Source organism: Carettochelys insculpta, chromosome 6 (genome assembly GCF_033958435.1).
Source record: "Carettochelys insculpta isolate YL-2023 chromosome 6, ASM3395843v1, whole genome shotgun sequence".
NCBI lineage: Eukaryota > Metazoa > Chordata > Testudines > Carettochelyidae > Carettochelys > Carettochelys insculpta.
In genome coordinates, this window is record NC_134142.1 from 89,866,945 (window position 1) to 89,887,962 (window position 21,018).

At 44.0% G+C, this 21,018-nt stretch overlaps 1 protein-coding gene across 4 annotated transcripts in view; it reads left to right on the forward strand.

Moving 5' to 3' along the window:
• The window catches only part of PRDM11 (PR/SET domain 11), a 405,666-nt gene that overhangs the window by 21,632 nt on the left and 363,016 nt on the right, over positions 1–21,018 (forward strand). For 2 of the 4 annotated variants that reach the window (XM_074997542.1, XM_074997543.1), the window contains exons 2-5: positions 991–1,109; positions 1,481–1,584; positions 2,744–3,006; positions 4,284–4,351. In XM_074997542.1, coding sequence (XP_074853643.1) covers positions 994–1,109; positions 1,481–1,584; positions 2,744–3,006; positions 4,284–4,351 — 551 coding nt within the window. In that variant the 5' untranslated portion in view covers positions 991–993. Of the gene's footprint in view, positions 1–990; positions 1,110–1,480; positions 1,585–2,743; positions 3,007–4,283; positions 4,352–9,267; positions 9,681–11,752; positions 16,253–21,018 lie in introns of those variants that run through there. The other 2 variants (XR_012646015.1, XM_074997544.1) reach the window with 2 other exon arrangements.

Sequence of the window (21,018 nt, forward strand, 5' to 3'; positions counted from 1 at the left end):
AGATGTGTGAGAGGAAGCTGTAAGAACCTTGCAGTACCCATATGTGAGGTAATATCCCTAACCCCAAGCTAGGCAGTGTCCTGATCCCTAATAGTTACGAACGGGCAGAAGCCCTGGAGCCTGAAGTTTAACATCCCTTCTAAAATTTCGTTAACCTCTATACTATTATAAAAGGAGAGCTGTCTGTCTGCTGTCCGTCCTGCTAGTTAATTATAATAACTGAATAGTCTTGAGCTTGATATGTATGTTCTGCATCTTTCAAAATCTTCCTCAGTGGGATCCTATGACAACAGGATGTGTGAAAAAAGCATTTGAATTAGCCACCTCTTGACTAGTCCTTTTATTCTTGTGCTGAGACAGGGGAGCAGCATTTTAATTCAACCAGCCTAGTTCCAGGAAAGATAGTGATTGATCACAAAGGGCAGAGAGATAAGTGACTGCTAGGCATGCTGTTCTCGTGGATTCTTACATGCCTTTGGGCACTGAGAACTTATGACTTTGTGTCATAATGCCCAATGAACATGAGGATTTCAGTGAGGCCATATCCTCACTCCACCCTCTGTGTCACACTGGGATATGGTATAGTCATGCACCTAGACAAGTCATGGCTCATTGCTGACCTATAGATGTCTGTTTCTAAGAATTATTTAAAGACAAGTCTTTGGTTATATAATCATACTCTCTACTCCTGTCTTCTATTCCATGATCTCAAAGCATGTAACCCTGTATTAGCTTTCTTTTTCTGCATATTTGGCTGTGTATAATTCTCCTGCCTTGCATTCTTATTTCCAGTGCCTCATGTTACTCCCTATGTCTTGTACCTAGGTCTCACCTGCAAAGGAATTGCTATTGCCTTTTGGTCTGAGAGGGGATTTTTGTTTTGTGCCGCAGATAGGTGTTTCTAGTGGCTGGATATTTAAATCAGGGGGAATATGGTGACTTCTCCACCATTCATTTCTCTCTCTGTCCCTTCTTTTCATTCTCTTGCAGAACATGAGTGAAAACCTGAAGGACTGTTTGATCCAGACCCACGCTTCTTTAGGGGAGATGGTGACAATAAAGACTGAGGCCTGCTCTCCATGCCGAGACCAAGAGTATGGACAACCTTGGTAAGATATGATCTCTGCCTAATGTGTTCCCTCATCCCCTCTTCATCTTAGCCAGAGGTTTATGATGAGTTTGATTGATGGTGCTCCCCTTGAGTGTGCCTGACCCATGGCAGGACTGGAGTGAGGGAGCTTTGTGATCTGTGGCAGAAATGGTTGTTTTCTGCCAGAAGTTCCCAGGTGATATAAGCATTAGACATATGAGGTCATCAGAGTGCCCTGACACCAGGTATCAGCGGTTTATATAGCAAAATCAAGCTTGACGCTTTTCGCTTGGGAAACAAGGTGTGGCTGTTCACATGCCTTTTGTCTCATGGTCTGTTCTCCAACATATCATACTCTTAGTTTTTTATTCTCTTGCTGTCTCTCCCCAGCTCTGGGAGGGGTGACTCTCAGTCCATGGAAGTGGAGCCTAAGAAACTGAAAGGGAAACGGGATTTGATCGTGACCAAGAGCTTTCAGCAAGTTGATTTCTGGTGTAAGTGTCTTATCAGAGGGAATAGACACCTCCACCTCGCTAGATGTTTCTGCATTTCCCAATCCCCCTGCTTCTCCCTGGATAGAAAAGGAGTGCCTGGGACATAGGTGTCCTGCAAATCCTTCACTTTAGTTAAACTCCTGAGAACACTGAAATAGTTGTTGGTGAAACTGTCAGGAAGGGATTTGTGACAGTCAGTCTCCAAAGTTCTGTGTATGTAGTGAGCTGAGTGGAGGAACGAATGTGAAACGTTCTAGGGGTTCTGACACACAAGGATTGGATAACCATGGAGTTGACACGGCAACTCAACAGATATTTAGGGGGCTAGATTTAGGAGTTTTGGGACCATTGTTCACAAGCAAGTGAGCATCTCATGGGTCACTCCTCTGTTCTTTCTCCGTCTCCTGGGAGGCAAAAGTGGCATGGCACGTACTAGCACTTCCTGGGTATGGTTGGCCTCTTGAGGAAGCCACAGTCCCTTCCTGCCATGGGACAAGTATATGATGCTGTCTGTCACTGAGGCATACAAGAAAGGCAGTGGGATTATGTTAGCAAGGGTATTTATTGGATACATACAGTGGGTCAGATACCCAATGAGCCAATGGGTGCTGCCGCTGAGAGCTGGTAGTTTAAAGAAGTGAGACAGCACAAAACCTGTAGGATACTGGCCTGTATGTTGACATGAGGGTAAAATGCTTGGCAAGCTGCTTGGCAGGAAGGCCGTGACATGGGAGGAGCCCCAAAAAGAGCCATTGGCAGAGAGCTTAGGGAGAGAAGGTGTGTGGGAAGATACCTTGGTGGGAGTAAAATTGTGTAAATCCTGAACTAGATGGAGGATTAACACGAAGCAGAAAGTGAGCGGAACCTAGTGAAGGGCTTGAGGTGGTAGGGAGACATGGCTAGAGCAGGAGGAGAAGAAAGAGTGCGTGTGAACCCATTTCTGCCCCCTGCTGAATGGAGGCAGAACAACCACTGTGTTGTGGGCCCTGTATTGCTGTAAGATCATTGTTTTCCTCAGTGGTCAGGTTCTTTGCTTTTGGAATAGGAGAATCTGAGTTCTGTCCATGGTGTGGGTTGTCTACGTTAATAATTGCATTCAGATGTTGGCATTTTTGGAAGTGTAAGTTTCAGTTCACAAGCAAATTCCTGTTTCTTCCAGTTTGTGAGTCCTGCCAGGAGTATTTTGTGGATGAATGCCCAAACCATGGTCCCCCCGTGTTTGTATCAGACACTCCGGTACCCGTTGGGATCCCTGACCGGGCAGCACTGACCATCCCGCCTGGCATGGAGGTGGTAAAAGAACCCAGTGGGGAGAATGATGTACGCTGTGTGAATGAAGTTATCCCCAAAGGCCATATATTTGGTCCATATGAGGGGCAGATCTCCAGCCAGGACAAATCAGCAGGATTCTTCTCATGGCTGGTGAGTGTCATCACTGCTTCCCAATTGTGATGATCCAAGCGCACAGACTCGAGCTATGAATTATAGAATGGTGCTACTAGCTCTGCTAGTAGAGTGGCTACCCTCCGTAGATCCAGATCCACTTACTCCATTATTTTGGGGGGAGATACAGATTAGAGAAGGGAGCTAGGAGTCAGAATTCCTGGATTGTATTCTCAGATCAAGGAGGCAGCATGATATGGTGCAGGACTTCTCAACTGATGGGTCAAAACCCATAAGTGGGCCGCAAAAGGGTGCCCATCGATTGAGAAAGCATCAAAGTTCCATAGTCACTGGAACTTGGAAGGCAGGCAGGCAGGACGGACAGACAGATGGACTAGCTTACTCCCTCTCCCCTGCCTCTTGCTGGTCTCTCCTCAGTGTATCTTCCTCTACCATCAGGGTTGTGAAGGATCACTTCTGGAGATTAGAGAGTAGTGTCCATGGCCTCTTGAAGCAACACTTCCCCCTCTCCTGAAGCAGAGCATTGTGAAGTGATAAGGAGGGAGAAACCCACCAATCAGGCTTCAGCAGTCCCCACGTCCACTAAATGTGGCATCCACCAAGAACAGCTCCACTATCACATACAGTCTTCAGCATTAAATGCCATCTTGCTATTCTCCTCCCCACCACCAACCCCTGCCTCCGGCCCAGCCCCTTTCAGACATAAAGAAGCCACAGGGTGAATTTGGAGTTGTGAATGTGAAATGTTTGAGAACTGCTCATGCATGGTTAAAGCATAGAACTGGGAACCAGGACACCCAGGTTCTGCTCACAGCGCTGCTACTGATAAGCTTTCTGACCTTGACCAAGACCCTTAGTGACTATGACCCAAAGCCCTTATCTGTGTGCCTCAGTCTAGCTATCTATAAAGTGGGGATACAGCTCCATTCTGAGAGAGAAGGGGAAGAAAAAAAAGGGGGATTCAGTCCCTGGTATCTTAGCTGAGACTGTCAAAAATTGCACAAAATAGTCCCAACTGCAGTGACAGTTCTGTGATATGAATATATGTACATTGTGCAATGGACTGATATGATCAAACTCACTTCAGAGCAGGCCCTGCAGACGGGTACCTTGTAGGAGCAAGTTAGACCCCCTACTAGTCCAGGGTAATTTTGAAGCCAGGACCTAGAAGGGAAACCCTTTATATCCCAGCATCTCCTGCCCTGGAAATATGCCCGAGAGGTGAAAGGTTCTGTGTGCCCCGATTACCTCTGAGCCAGCTAGTCTTCCTGTTACTTTTATTTTTTATTTTACAGATCGTCGATAAGAACAACCGCTACAAGTCGATAGATGGGACAGATGAAACCAAAGCAAATTGGATGAGGTGAGTCCAGCTCTCTTCTGACTTCACTGGAAGGGGTTTCTGATCCTGAAAAAAGGCAGGATATGCTTCTGATCCCTCTTATAAAAGAGGCCCTTTTTTAAAAGGTTTAACTCTCTGGTTCTTCTATGATCAACTCTGGTGAGAGTCCTCTGCTGCCAAATTGCATGATCGGATATAACAGAGGGAGGTGTGTACGGGGAATGGCTCTTCCTTGTGATAAGCAACCACAGTCAAAATAGTGAACAGATATATGCTTCCCCCTTTTTTCAAACATTAACAAATTTCACTTGAGTTTTCTTTGATTTTTTCCCCCTGCCAGTTTACTTTCCAGTGTTTGCAGATAATCTTCAATTAAATATTTTGTATTGATTTTTCTCCTTTCCAATTTTCCAAGCCTTTAGAGACACACTCATTTTCCTTATGTTTCTAATGGAGAAAAATCTGCTATGACACTCTTCTGTTTGCCTTCTTGTTTGTGTCACTAGTAGGACTGATTATATAGGTACCAGATTTATTATTGAACTCGATTGGCTGGGTGGTTACATAGCATCAGAACACAGAGCAGTGTAGGTTTTTCAGAGTTCTTTACACCAGTATTGATGTACTGTTTGCAGCCCCCTGTGACATTGTAAACAGATAGCAAGTATGTTGTACCCACTTTGAAACAATTCCATAGAAGTGAAGTGACTTGCTCAAGGCCACAGAGGTATCAGTGGCAGAGCTGACAGGTGGTCTGAGAACTAGTGAGTTTTTTGCTACTTTTGTGATCTTATAAATCAGTCACACTGCCTTCCATAGTGGATTTCTGAAGAGCTAAATAGTTCGTGTCAGGAAGACACTTCATACAAGATCAAAACAGCTTTGGGGTTAATTGGATTGTTGGCCTAAATGAACAGGTCCCTTATTAGCTTCACCAAGGAAAAAAGTACACTGAAATGCGTGAGATGACACTACAAAGGCAGCCAATCCAGCCTATACTCTGGTACTGCTCTTCCTTTTTGGCTGCTTGCATGAATGGAGGGTGTCTTGACACTTGTATCCAGGAGGGATGTTCAGCCAATGAGATAAGAAAGGCTGGAATTCTTAAAAATGCCATGTGGTCTTTCATGTGTGAGAAACTTTTACTCCAATAGGGCTGCTGTCTAGCCTGTAGATATGTAATTCATGGTAAAGAGACGGGGTAGGAGGAAGAATGGAGGGCTATTTGGATGTAGGTCTTACAGTAGAGATTTCCAGGGTCAGAAACTGTAGAGAGATTTTTCCTGTATTTGTTACCTCTTCTTGTAACCCAATCAGGGACAAAAGTGAGAGTAGAGAAACTTTGATCCTATGAAATGAGGTCCTGTTGTGATAACTTCCTCCTAGATTTGACTTGCATGGCCCTATCACTACAGATTTCATATTGGTCCTGTCCAGGAGCAGTTACCAACATAGTGTCATAGAACAGAATGACCTCACATATAAACCTTTTCATATACCAGTATTTGCCTTGGTTATGTCCTGAGGGAATGGCCAAACCATTCTGTTCAGCCTAGTAGAGAGAATAGATTATAAAAGATTGGATGGACAGAATAGGAAACAACTATGGAGACAAAGTGCAAGAGGGTCACCAGCCTCCATTTGGGGTTGTTTAATGGGTACCCAAGGCGGGTCACACAGGAAGTCTGACTGAACTCCACAGGTGAAATCTCTTCTTTCTAAATATGGCTTGTAAAAAGTGCTTCCCATAAGAGTAATATGGGGACTATGACTGTGTTCATACTAACAAATATTGGGTTATTAGAAAGGTATGACAGGGCAAGATTTTGTGTGTTCAGAAATTTTCAGGTAGGCAGGAGACTGAATGCCTAACTTTAGCATCTTACACTTCATGGATATCATCTCTCCCCAAAGCTACACTTCTTGGAATGCTGTAGCAGTACTTGAAAAAATAAGTGGCTGTGTGCTTGCCATTGCAAAACATTCCCTCTGAGAACAAAGTGTATCTGCTCACTGGGACGGGATTGTATGTGCACCAAAGATTGAGCAGATTCACCATTGTGTTGTGTTATGTGTCATTGTATGTGTGTTTGACCCTTCAAATCTGACCATCTTTATACTCCTAATGATGGAATTTGGCACCTTCCAGTGCTTACTCTTTGGGGAATCCAGATCCTCTTTAACTAAGGCTGTGGATAAGCAGAAAGGAAGACCACAAGACAAGGTGATGAAGAGCTGTCTGTTGCATTTTTCCTGTAATTCATGCTTCTTCTCTGAGAAGCTCTTGGAGCTGGGCTGCATGTTGAGATGAGCACTGATCCAAGTCACTGTGACAGACTCCTCTTCACATAAAGGGGTTGTTGTCCCTAATACTGTGACAAACTTAGTGGTTTTGTTTGCTGGGATTTGAGTGAATCATGGTCTCAGTCTCACTTCACATAGGGACTGGGTTGGAACAAATGGCCTGACTCAAATCAAACCTCAGTCAAAATCACTATGTCACCTCTGGCTTTAGTGACAAAACCCATAAATCTACCCTAAACCTGCATCTTGCAAGAGCTCGCTTAAAACCCAGAACTAGTCCCATGGTACTGAATTACTTTTGGGATGTGGAGGAGACATTTCATACCTTTCAGTGTCCCTTTGTCATAAGGGATGAGGCAGGGGATATGTATGGAAAATGGAACTGCTTTTGAAATAGCGCAGGGAGCCTTTAACTCACCATTTTCCTTACTGGTAGTTGATGAAAGAAAGCATCTAGAGTTGTAACAGTGTCTAAGGGGTTTATCACCAGGTCTTATATGTAAGTTTCCTGGAATTCCTGTGGCAGATCACAATTTCCAAGTTGTTGCTAGTAAAGGGCACTCGAATTCTGCAAAATGTATTCCCTGGTCCAAATCCTTACCCTTGGAATAGAGCATCTCGTTTTTCTCACCACATGGGCACATGTGCATGGAGAGGTCTTTGTGTTTGCTTTTAGTTTTGCATTGTTGGTGCAACTCCTTGGGAACATTTTCCTCCCAGGCTTCTGATGAAGCTGGGAGGGGTTTGAGATAGTGCTATCTTCTTGTCTTCTGCCCTTTAGGCATGGCCAGGGACGAACAGCTGGTTTCAGTGCCCCTGCTCATTTAATTTAATTTGGGATGCATACTCTCATTTCAGTTTGCTCTCAGTGTGTGGGGCCTGAGAGTTCTTATGGGTCCCTCTGTTTCAGCGGATTGCTGCAATGGAGCCACAAGCTCCCTGAAAGCCACACTCCAAGGCCATTGTACATTTGCCCCCCAGAAGCTGTGCAGAGCATGGGTGGCTTTGTGTGTAGAAGAGTGCTGTATATGGCACATTTTAGCAACTCTCAAATACGCCTTTGCAACTGAAAGTGAAGGTCATATGGCTTTAAGCTGTCTCTGGGGCCTTGCTCCTTCTGAGATGAGGAGTGAATTCAAAACTATGGATGGGCTGTTATGTCTCTTGTGGGAAGGGCATGGCAACACCTTACACTTCATTCTGCATGGGCCAAAACACTTGAAAGTCAAAGCCTTCTCCTTCCAATCACACAGTGGCCGTGTCTACACGTGCCCCAAACTTCGAAATGGCCATGCAAATGGCCATTTCGAAGTTTACTAATGAAGCGCTGAAATGCATATTCAGTGCTTCATTAGCATGCGGGCGGCAGCGGCGCTTCGAAATTGACGCGGGTTGCCGCCGCGCGGCGCGTCCAGACGGGGCTCCTTTTCGAAAGGACGCCACCTACTTCGAAGTCCCCTTATTCCCATGAGCTCATGGGAATAAGGGGACTTCGAAGTAGGCGGGGCCCTTTCGAAAAGGAGCCCCATCTGGACGCGCCGCACGGCGGCAACCCGCCTCAATTTCGAAGCGCCGCTGCCGCCCGCATGCTAATGAAGCGCTGAATATGCATTTCAGCGCTTCATTAGTAAACTTCGAAATGGCCATTTGCATGGCCATTTCGAAGTTTGGGGCACGTGTAGACGTAGAGTAAGTGGCAAAACTAGGGGCCTGAAGGATTTCCAACAGGCAAAACACAGGTTTTAATACCAACTCAAAACTCAGCTACCAAGAACCTGGGATATCACTATGCTGTACAAGCCTTTCCCAAGCCCAGGCAAACCAGGGCTGCTGGAAACCTGACACTTGTTGGCTTCACAAGGTTTTCTCTTAAAACAAGGCCAGACTCACCAGTTTGGGTATGGCTTTGGTTTTTGGTGTTTAGGTACTCCTGAACTGTAAAATGAAAGGAGAACTACTCAGGAAGTGTACTGAGTAGCTCTTTGTTGTAGTTCTCTGAAATACAGTATTCCTTAACCACAATGAAGAAAAAACTTTCATTTAAAGTTAAAAAAAATTGCCATTATTTAGTTCTTAAATTTAAAAAGAGTATTTATATGGTAACCTGTGGATAAGATTTCAGTGAATTTTAATAGTTAACGGAAATTGAGTCTGCATTGTGAATCATTTAGAACACACAATAAGATCTGACATAGGTTATTAAGGTTTTCGTAATGGTTCCATTTTTAAGTTAACATTATTTCACAAGATGGCTAATGGACTTCTGAAAATTCTCTCAAAACACAAGATACTATAATTTGGGCAAGGATATGATGAAATGTTCAGCCATAAGAACAGTTTTGAATCCTTGCTTTCAACTCAACCTTAATTGTGGAGCTCAAACTAGCACCTCGATAATCCCAGTTTCAAATTTGAAAGGTATCTTTTTAGAACAAAATGGTCACCATTTTCTGTCTCAGCTGAGGAATACCTGAAGCTTGTTTTGGGTGTGGGCGGAATTGGTCCCCACCAGCTCCTCTTGCTGGAGATCAGCCCCAGTGCAGCACTGGCCATGTGGTTGGATCTGGGGTGGGTTGGTACTTGGCACTGATTTCTTTTTACCCAATTATGCTTTGTGGGATGTTCAACCCAAGGAATATGACTGAACGAAAGAGGAAGCCCAAGTTTTCCAAGGAAGAGCTGGACATTCTGGTCACTGAGGTGACCCGGAACGAAGCCATGCTGTTTGGGAGGGAGACAATGCGTCTATCCCATGCTGACAGGGACAAGATCTGGGAAGGCATAGCCAGGAAAATCACATCAGTCAGCCAGGTGCCCAGGTCTGTAAAAGACATTAAACACAGATGGGACGACATGAAGAGAAGGACCAAGGACAAACTGGCATTCATGCAGAGGTCCCTCTCCAGCCCTGGCAGCACGGGGCGGCCCTCGGCCATCGTCCTGACCGCCCACGAGAGAGCCATCGAGTCGACGCTACATTCGTCACACCAGATGCACGGCTTCCGGAGAGCGGCTCTGGACGTGGTTGACAGCCCATCAACAAGCTGTAAGTATCTCTGCATTAACCTGTCTGTTTTATGTTCACATATCTCAGTTTGGACCCCATGATGTCATTTGTATATGATACATCATGTTGTATTGCCTTCGTGCTCACCATAGTGTTGGTAGCTACTAGGTCTATGTTGATCATGGTGAAGTGTGATGGAAGGAAGCTTCCCATATCCCAAATTAATATTGTCTTCTGCATCCCCTTCTCCCAGTCTTTTGGCCTGTTGTCTCTCCCCTTCCTATGACTGGACAGTGATAGGGTTCTGCGGTTTTAAGGGGTGGACAGCAGCTATCAAAGCCTTATCCAAACCACAGATATTGGAAGCTAGATGCAATTACTTCCAGTCAATGGAAAGGCAGTTTGAAGGATTCAGTCAGGTTACCAAATATGCATCCCAGTAGGGAGGAGACTTGGAGAAGCTTTGCACCAGTTCCCATTACTAATGTATCCGCTGCACTGTAACCAGCTTCCATGAGGTCCTCTTTTTGTGGTGACCACTGGTGCCTGTGCTCAGGCTATTGCAGGCTTCTTAGCAGGTGGTTGGAATGTTCAGTGCAAGTCATAGCAATAGGAAGGGAAGGGCGAAGAGTTTTTTCTTTCCTGATACAGAAGAGGGATTCTGGGTTTTTTTGGTTACTTTTCTTGTAGTGGAACTCACTAACTCCCTCCATTGCTGTAGATCTAAGATCCTTTCCACTCTGTGTTGGTTTGGTTGGATTTGTTTTTTTGCCTTTACTTATGAATTTTCCTGTTTGGATGTAGAACTTGCTTTGCTCTATGCCTTTGGACGTCAGCAATAGGGAAGGAAAGGGCATCAGTTATTCTGGAAATTGGACTAAGTATATTTCTACTTCTGGAGTTCTCTCCCCTATGTTGTGTCTCTTAGTTAGTACTCTACCAGTTAATGTTAATAGAAATGCAAGGACAGACTTCCACTAACACTGGCAAAGTGCCACTCAGTGAGGGTACGTCTACACTTCAAAGAAAAATGCATAATGCCAAGTTGCAGAGCCTGGGTTTAGTGACTTGGGGCCAAAAGTAGCAGTGTAGATATTCCCACTTGAGCTGGAGTCTGGGATCTGAAACATTGTGATGTGACATAAACTCTCTTTTTTTTCCTTTGCAAGGTAGACATACCCTTTGACAGCTCCCTGCTCCTACCTTTGAAAATCAGTAATCTGTCTTTCAGAATCAGGAGGGAACTGTGCGCATTTGTGTGGGGCTTGTAGAATTTATCATCCAGAGAGTCACTTCTGAATGTGTGAAGTGTTTTTCAAAATAGTCAACATATCTTTGTGAGGATGTCAGTAGCTAGCTAGATATAAGGCATTATCCTTTATATTTGACATATGTATGCCCATGAACAGGGTTGTCACTAGATTTTTATTGCAATCAGTGTTATTACATTAAGTGGGGTTTTCTTTGTGTGGCTTTTTCCTCCCTACATCAGTCTAAAAAACCTACTTAATCTGGAGTCCTGGTGTTTTAAAGCAGCATTACCAAACTACATCCCTTGGCACCAAACCAAAAATATTGCAGTGCAGTTCAGATTTGGTAAGGACTAGGTGCCATGATATAGCTGTCTGTAGAAAACATAATGTAAACTATAGTACATGACCAGATGTTTGTCATCAGATATCTGTACATCTCTGGTGAGTTTTGAGACACTAGCCTGAAGGCCCGGTGCTATAATATACCCAGAACATACACATTTCTTACTTAGCCAGGCTTTTGGAGAAGGTAGGTCATCACAGTTATTTAAAATTATTTTAATTTCTGGTAACAAATCCTGACCCCTGTGGATATACTGGTATGTTCTCAAGTTGGATCCCTCCTCAGTTCCTTCACCCTCAATGCCTGAATCACAACATTTGTTGCTCAGGTGCTAATATTTGCCTTACATGAGCAGACATGTTTAAATTATGCAATGAAAGTCATATCTAGAGGCTTGTCTCTCTCATGCTGGGACAGTGAAGAGAGAGCTTTTCAGTTGTTTTAAGATCTGCTAAAATAAGTAATTGGAGAGAAAGTTTTGCCATAATAATTTGCACTTCTTGTTCTGTTTAAAGCTGATGAAGATGAGGAGATGCCAGGCCCCTCACGGGAGCACCACTTCTCATCGCTGCAGAGGGATGGTAAAGAAGCCAGCCAGCTCTCTGGGCCTCCTCTCCTCTGCACTTCTTCTTCATCTGATCAGTCCGAAGCTACCAACCAAAGGCAGGAAATGCAGCACTTATCCCCACATATCCAGCCAACCTACAAACCCCCTCGCCCACGCACCAGGAGCCCACCCATTTCTAGCTTCGATCAGCAGCTACTCCATTCCCACACCCAGCAGACAGACCTGTTCAGGCAGTTCTGCCAGGAGCTGGTGGCTATCCACAGAGACATGGCGGACAGCATGCACGTAATTGGTCAGAGGATGGCTGACCTGACTGGGCAAGTCAGCCAGATGTGCCAGACCCTGACAGAAATCCATGATGGGATCCAGGCTTTTCATAGGGTGCAAGACCCTAATGCCACCCTAAGGACTGTCCTGCAGGCACCTTACTCAAGGAGCACATCTGAGCCCCATGCAGAGTCCAACCAAAGCCCCCCAAAGCAAACTGCTCCTGCGCGGACTACCAGGTCACAAAAGAGAAAACATCATTTTTAATCTGCTTCATGTTAATAAAAGAAGGGGGGCCCATCCTGAGCTGTCTCAAATTCACAGGGCGTCCACCCAAGGATCAATATGACATGGGAAAGAGCAGCAGCAGAACCCCAGCCCCTTGCCTACAAAGCAGTATAAGTTATGGCAGCTGAGGAGTAGGCCAGGCCTTATGGACTGACAAACAGGTGTCTGAAACCTTTCAGAACCTGGAATGCAGGGCAGTTAAATCTCAACTCTTTTTGTCTTGTAGCTATTTCAAACCATCAGGGCCCTCTGTGCTTAAGTGCTCTAGCAGCTGGGAGATGCCATTATACTGATTTCTCTTATCTCCGGATGCCTGTGAAGCATTGATGGGGCAGCGTATTTACAAAGCTTCTTTAAAATCCAAACCACAAAATACCCCAGCCTCTGTCCTCCCACCATTATCCTGCAAATTGGCGTATGTACTTTGCAGATTCTTAAGTAAGTGATGTATAAATTATTGCTTTAAAGAGTGTAGTTGCTCATTAGTTTATCTTTGCGCTCCACAATAATGGGAGACCAGGTCTTATTGTAAGCCTCATAGGCAGTTTTGGGAATGGGGATATAAAAGGGCAAATACTCAGATGGGGAGAAGGTAGCGGCAGATACAATCTCCCCCACCCGACACACACACACACACACACACACACACACACACACACACACACACACACACACACACACACACACACACACACTGCAGCTTGGATGCAAGCACTGTTTGGTACAGTATCGGAGGGGTAGCCGTGTTAGTCTGGATCTGTAACAGCAACGAAGGGTCCTGTGCTAGACCAGCGTCAGGTGCTAGACCAGCATCTGATGAAGTGAGCCTGTGCTCACGAAAGCTCATGCTCAAAACTTTTCTGTTAGTCTATAAGGTGCCACAGGACCCTTCGTTGCTGTTTGGTACAGGGCAGGGTTCTTCCTGCCGACTGAGAGTAGGAAAAGAAGTAATCAGCTTAATTTGCAGCAAAGACCATTTAGCTTAGATGTTAGGGAAAACTTGTTAACTAAGGATAATTAGGGACCTGCACAGGAGTCCAAGGAGGTTGCAGAATCTCCATCACTGGAGGTTTTTAAGAAAAGGTTGGCTGAACACCTGTCCAGAGTGGCCTAGGTATACTTAATCCTTCCTTAGCATGGAAAGGTGACAAGATGACCCTCCCTTCCAGCCTACATTTCTGTGATTCTATAATACCCTCAATGAGTGGTGTTGCACTTACCCATAACGCTCTAATCTTTTCCATGCATGTATGGAATATTTGTAAGCATACCAAAACATGTGCACCACCAATAGAAAGAAAAAACCTAGCTGTGGGCACACAGCTAATTAGCTGGGCAGTATTAGAATCACTTCTGAGTGGCCATAAAAGCGCACCGCTTGTAGAGAACATTGCCCAGAACCATGCAATATTTCACATACTTGGCAAGGTTTAATACATCTATGTTCTTGAGTGTATCTAATACCCTGTCTCCACTTCCCAGTCATGGTTAAACATGACTAGTTTTCTGTAATATCATTGTAGCCAAACAGGGTTGCACCATGTTCTTTTTTGGCATGTTCTAATCTCTGTTCATTTTGTACACCCAAAAATCTGCTAGTTCTCTACAGAAACGAGAATAGAAGTAGTGCCTGATCTTGATCTCATGTACGCTATTTTTATATCGGTGTAATTCTGTTGACTTCAGTGGCATTATTCACACTCTGTATGCTGGGCATAATGTGTGGCAAGGTCTCTGCTCTGAAGAACTTACAAACTAAATTTCCTGAGACATATCTAAGCTAAAGCTTAAAACACTCCGTTGCTGTCCAGACAAGAGACCACCATGTTTCGGCATATTAAACTTCATTGTTGCCATAGGCTCCATCTGCCTTTACATGTACAATTCTGGTTTTGAAACTAGCTTTTAATAGCCTCGTCTGACCTGGCTACAACACACATTGTTGAATTGAGTCTGTACAGTATCTTTTTTTAGAACACAACTGTCTGTTGTCCAGGTTTATGCAACCTTAATTGTCACACCACCTCTTCTAACACTAGAAAAATCTGGGCAGTTCTCCCTGTGTGCCAAGAGGGCCTTCATGCAGAGCAGTACCAGCAGCTTGTGAGCCCTTGCTCTCTGGGATGTTTTGCTGATCATAGAGCAGGGTAACAGAAGAATTACCAAACGGGAGCCCAAACACAGTTGGCCTGGGGGTGGGGGGTGGAGAGGAGGTCCACATCTACATACAAGTGTTGTTACCTGATTGCACAGCGTTCTCATCCTAGATCTCAGGAAATAGTGACACGGATTTAGCTGCCATATTTAGTAATCAAGCACTAACCATGTTGTGTATGTGACCACATATCTGGTTCATAGACAGACCCTTGTCACAAGCTAATTGCAAATTCAGCTAAAAATGGTATAGGCAGAGCCTTAGTGGACTCAGACAGCACAGTATGTGACATCTTAGGGAGTGTTTTCTTCTTTCAACTGTTTTCCATTTGCCTTCTAAAATATACTGTGATAATTTCCTAAACTACTTTACTTCAGTGTTACTGCAGTGGTTGAGCCATTCCTGCTGTGTATATTTTTTATGTGACTGCCCTAATACAACTAGGTTAAATTTTAACAATTGGAGAAAGGGTTCTCTCTAGTTCAAGAAACCCCAAGTCTGATAAGGAGAAACCCCACTTTCTCCCAGGGATTAAACAGCTGTGGATTCTCATAGAGGAGTTTTCTCAGAACAGGGCAATGCTCTCTTTCCTTCCTAGTAGTTTGCATTTTGCTTCCATCGCAATATTTGTACTCTGTAAAAGAATCTTCATTTTTTTTTCTTTGTTTGTTGTTTGTTTTGGTTTTTTTGTGGGGAAGAGGGATGTCTTTGATCTTGGTAGAGGTTGGAGAAACTTGTCCAATGTGGCTGGCTCATGGAGAAACTGAGTAATAGCAAGTGTTTTAAAGCTTATATAAGTAAATATGGTGCTATTGCTGAATATTATTAGTAATGTTCTTATTTTATATTTATTATGATATTTGGTCCATGCTGCTGTCTTGTTGATATATCTTCAAGATTAGTCCCCCTTTATTATATTGTCCTTGGGGAGCTGTCATGGGAACTCTCAGACTAGACAATGGAGGCCTTAATCTTTGCATCTGACAAGCATCCACAGTTCCCAGTGACTCTTATGGTAGTTATGGGTATTCAGAACCTCTTAGGATTAAACCCTTAATATACAGAAGCACTTCAAGAGTGTTGGCCAGCAGAGCTGGTCCTCTGAAGGTCCTGAGTAAGAATGTTTTTAGGGGCTCTCCTTCACCCGCTCCCTAAAAGTACTAACTGCATTATTTCTGCAAACCAAAAAATATGCCAATACAATACATACTAACATGCTACTTAAAATCACCACATTAAATAACATGTATTTTGGGGTAAAACAAAATGGGGGGGTGGGTCTTGAATTTCTTGGGGGTCCTAAGAATTTGCTTAGTCTGTTTATGACTGGTGCCACCACTGAAGATCCTGTTGTCTAGTCTACTAATGGGACAACATTAGGGTGTTGAGGATTGGTGACAAGAAAGGACCACATATTATAAAATTCAGTTATGAGATTATGCTGTATCCCTGAATTTCCTCTGTGGGGTATTACAGAAGGGGCCCCATTCTTTGTGATAATTGCTTACCCTCTGTAGACCTGCAGTGGTGGAATGGTTGTTTTATACTGTCTTGCAAAGGGCGCTTCCTCCTGTGCACGTCACACTGACTGGTGATTGGCGCCTGACAAATGAAGTGCCCATGTCGAAGCATATTGCTGTGCTTATGCCAGAATTTCCATTTCTTGTATATGCTGGAAAAATATTTCTTTAAAAGTATTTTTGTTAAGATTGCAATAAATATATAACACTTTTAACACACGTGCGTGTTGGGTCATTTGTTCTTCCCAATCCATCTCTGCCGCCACATCCATGTGCTATCTGACATTCCCAGACATCCCAGGGCTGCCAAGTGTCACAAACCCAGGTCGACCCAGACCTTTTGGGAGCCCTGTTGCTTATGGCTGGACTTCAGGCAGGTATTTCCTGTGATCAGCTAGAATGGGGGCAGCAAGCTGCTGTTCTTCCTCCTGAGTGCTGGCTCTGCTGTGGCACTTGGCTTCTGGCAGACAAGTGACTTCTCTCTTCCCTCCCCTCAGCTCCTACTGGCACCAGACCAGCCTGGAGCCCCCAGGAAGGAGACAGTGCAGGTAAAAGGGTGGAGTCAAAAATTAGAATTAGGGAGGCTGACATTTGGAGAGGCAGAATGACTGAGGCTCCATCTGAACAAGCTTCTTACTGGGCTTCCCAGCTGTCCCCCAGTGCACAAACCCTGCCAGCATGTGGCTTGTTGCTCTCTCCAGTACTTGACTCTCCACCGGGTCCCCCTTGTTCTCCCCAAATCCCCCTTGCTTTTGAAGTGTGAGAGAAATAGCTACACCAAGCAACCCTTACCAGGGAGGCCCTTACAGAAAATTGACAGCTCGGAGTCCCAAGTCAGTTTTGAGAGAGAAGCAAGTTAAGGGGCATACAGAACAGTGGTCATCTATTAAATGGAAAGCACATACCGCAAGGCTAGCCTCTACACAGCTAGTGTCACTGCTGCTGCCTGGTTTCCTCTCTGACAGCTCTAAGGGATCCAGGCAATACGCACCAACAAGAGTGAAAGGCTTCCCCGTGTCTCTGAGCAGTGTAATATCGGAACAGTGCAAGGACCTGGCATTGCACAGCATCTGACTAGACTGGGCAAAGTCCTTGGCAGCATTTGAAGAGGGGTTTGCTGTGACTTTATACTTTAGCCTGTCTGTCCCAGACAATGGAGCATCTGAGAGACTTTATCACCAATGGGAGAGATATAATTCATTATTTTCACTTCACTTGGTAATCTGCATGTACTTCTTCAAAAGCCAAAACCATTATAGATTAATGGGTTTGACTGAATTGTTTGTCCACAGTCATCAGAATCTCTCTGAGAAACAAAACCCTAAGGTCTTGTCTAAATATAGAAGTTATACCATTGTAACTAAGGCTATGTCTTGACTAGAATTACCACAGTGCCACACTGCACCCAACAGTGTCAACACTTACTACGGTGACAAGAGTTTTCCCATAACTGGAGCTAATCCACCTCTTTAAGAGGTAGTATCTAGGTCAACAGTGGGGGTTAGGTTGGCTCAGCTGTCACGTGGGGGGAGGAGTATTTGGGGGGGAGAGTGGATTTTCACATCCCTAAGCAATGGAGCTGGGTCAACCTAACTTTTCAGTGGAGACCTGATACAGTTAAATTGCTGCAACCCCCTCACGTAGACAGTCTTAAATTGGCTTGAGCATCTTAGGCAGTCTACGCCTAAAACATTCATTGATCTAATTACATCAGCACAGAGATGTGAAAAAATAACACCCAAAAGAATTGTAGTTAAGCTAACTTAAGCCTTGCTGGAGGCATCACTAAACAGATGGAAGAGTTCTGCCAACCTAGCTACTGCCTCGCTACAGCAATGGAAAAGCCCCTGCCTCTGCTCTCGCAGATGTCTACATTGTGCTGCTAAAGCAGCAAAACTGCAGCATCATAGCTGTGCTACTGCAATGTAAAGGTAGCCTTATACTGGTTTTAAGAAGATTCAATGCTGTTAAAAGAAAATCTTGAACAAATCCAGAAATTCCTGCACAAGGAAGTTGTACTGATCCTAACTACACCAGTTCCCAAACAGGTTGAATTACAGCAGTGTAATTTGTACATGTAGATCAGACCTGAGACACTGGCTAATGCTAAGCGTTTAACAGCTAGGAACTAGCCATTTTCCAGAGCTGGCAAGGGCAACTGTCTGATAGGAACAGGGAAGCTTTTGGCTGCTGGAAAATTGGCTTGGGTGAGGTCTTCTGAGAAAATGTAGCCAGGAATTCTCTGGTGATAGAAATGTTGGAATGGAAGAGCGTGCAAAAGATTATCTAGTTTAGTCCCACGCACTGAGGAAGAACTGAGTATTATCTAGACCATCCCTAAAAGGTTTTTGTCTAACTTTTTCTCCAAAACCTCCAATGATGGAGGTTTCATAACCTCCCTCGGCAATTTGTTCCAAGGCTTGGCCGTGTCTACACTTAGAGGAATCTTCAAAATAGCCATGCTAATGGCCAGTTTGAAGAATACTAATGAGACACTGAATGCACATTCAGTGCCTCATTAGCATGCCACCGGCGGGAGCGAAAAGCGGCAATTTTGAAGTGCCATGGCCGTCGGCATGCTGATGAGGTGCTGAATTTGCATTTCAGTGCCTCATTAGTATTCTTTGAAATGGCCATTATCATGGCTATTTCGAAGATTTCTCTTAAGCGTAGACATAGCCTTTATCTGCCGTGATAGCTGGGAAGTTTTTCCTAATATATAATCTAAATCTCTGGTTCTGGTCCAGTTCTCAGTTGATGAGAAGACAATTTATCAACTTCCTCTTTATAGTAGCCTTCTATATACTTGATTGTTAACATGCCTCTTCTCCTGACAAAACAAACCCGATTTATTATTCTTTCCTCATAGATCATATTTTCTCGACATGTAATCTTTTTTGTTGCACTCTGCTGGACTTTTTCTAATTTGTCCACATTTTTCCCAAAGTGTGGTACCCAGAACTCCAGTTGAGGCTTTATCAGTACAGGAGCAGAGTGGTAGTATTACTTCTCATATCTTTCATTCAGCACGCTCCTGATGCTTTCCAGAATGATGTTTGGTTGTTGTTTTTGCAACAATATTCCACTGTTGAGTCTCATTTAGTTTGTATCCACTATAAGCCTCAGACCGTTTTCTGATGTACTCCTTCCTGGGCAGTCATTTCACATTTTGTATTTATGCAATTGATTATACCAGTCTAAGTATAATGCTTTGCATGTGTTCTTATTGAACTTCATCCTATTTATTTAAGACTGTTTCTCCATCATTTTGAATTCTAATTTTGTCCTCCAAAATGCTTCTAAGCTCTTCCAGCTTGATACCATCTGCAAACTTTGTAACAGTACTCTCTATGCCATTATCCAAACCATTGATGATAATATTGAATAGAATCAAACCCAGGACAGATCCCTGCAGGACCTCACTGGATATGTCCTTCCAGCTTAACTGTGAGCCATTGATAAATGCTGAGGATGGTTTTCCAAATAACTGCACCCAACTTGTAGTAGATTCTGTAAGGCTACATTTCCATAGTTTGCTTATGAAGAAGATCGTATGAGAGACTATCAAATGCCTTACCAAAGTCAGGATGTAGCTCATCTTCTGCTTTCCCCCTATCCACAAGGCTTGTTATTCTGTCAAAGAAGGGTATTACAGGTTGAACCTCTCTAGTCCGGTACCCTCGGGACCTTACCAAGGTTGAATGAGAGAGTTTGCCAAACCACTGGAGGTCAGTATTGTCTAGCAGCATTCCCAACACTTCTACTCTTCACTGGGCTCTTAGAAGATATTTAGAGGTAAATTAAAGCTAAATAACAGCATAGAACACTGAGGCTGTGTCTACAGTAGCCCAAAACTTCGAAATGGCCATGCAAATGGCCATTTCGAAGTTTACTAGTGAAGCTCTGAAATACATATTCAGCGCCTCATTAGAATGCTGGCAGCCGCGGCACTTCGAAATTGTCGCGGCTTACTGCTGCACAGGTCGTCCAGACGGGGCTCCTTTTTGAAAGGATCCCGGCAACTTCGAAATCCCCTTATTCCTATCTGCCAAAGTTACTGGGGTCCTTTTGAAACGGAGCCCCATCTGGACGAGCCATGCAGCGCTGAGCCGTGTCAATATCTAAGTTCCGCGGCTGCCACCATTCGAATGAGGCACTGAATATGTATTTCAGTGCTTCATTAGTAAACTTCGAAATGGCCATTTGCATGGTCTTTTCGAAGTTTTGGGCTAGTGTAGACACAGCCTGAAGGTGCGTCTACGCTTGCATTCCTCTTTCGAAAAAGGTATGCAAATGAGGCAAATTGAAAATACAAATGAGATACAAATTTGCGTATTTGGCACCTCATTTGCATATTCTAATTTTGAAAGAGCTTCTTTCAAAAGAGGAAAGCCAGTGTAGATGCTGCTCTTTCAAAAGTAAACACATCTTCAAAAGAATCCTTCTTCCCTTTATTTAATGGAAAGAAGGATTCTTTCAAAGATGGGATTTACTTTCAAAAGTGCAGCGTCCACACTGGCTTTGTTCTTTCAAAAGAAGCTCCTTTGAAATTAGAATATGGAAATGAGGTGCAGAATATGCAAATTTGTGTGTCATTTGCATTTTCAATTTACCTCATTTGCATACCTCTTTCAAAAGAGGAATTCAAGTGTAGACACACCCTGATAGCCACAAATGGTGGCTATAAACAAGCTTTATGGAACCACAGAAAATTTCAACCACATCCATGATAAATGGACATCCAGCTAACTAAAATCATGCCAGACCACAGATGTTGCTGGACAAGAGAGTACCAAACTAAAGAGGCTCAACCTGTAGGTTGGTTTGACATGATGTACTCTTGACAAACTCATGTTGACTGTGACTTGCTAATTGTTTGATTATTTGCTCTTTTATTTTTCTGGAAATCTGCCTTGCCAGTTAAACATGCTGCCAGTTCCAGTGACTTTCTTTTCTCCCCTATTGCAAGCATAATTCCCACTT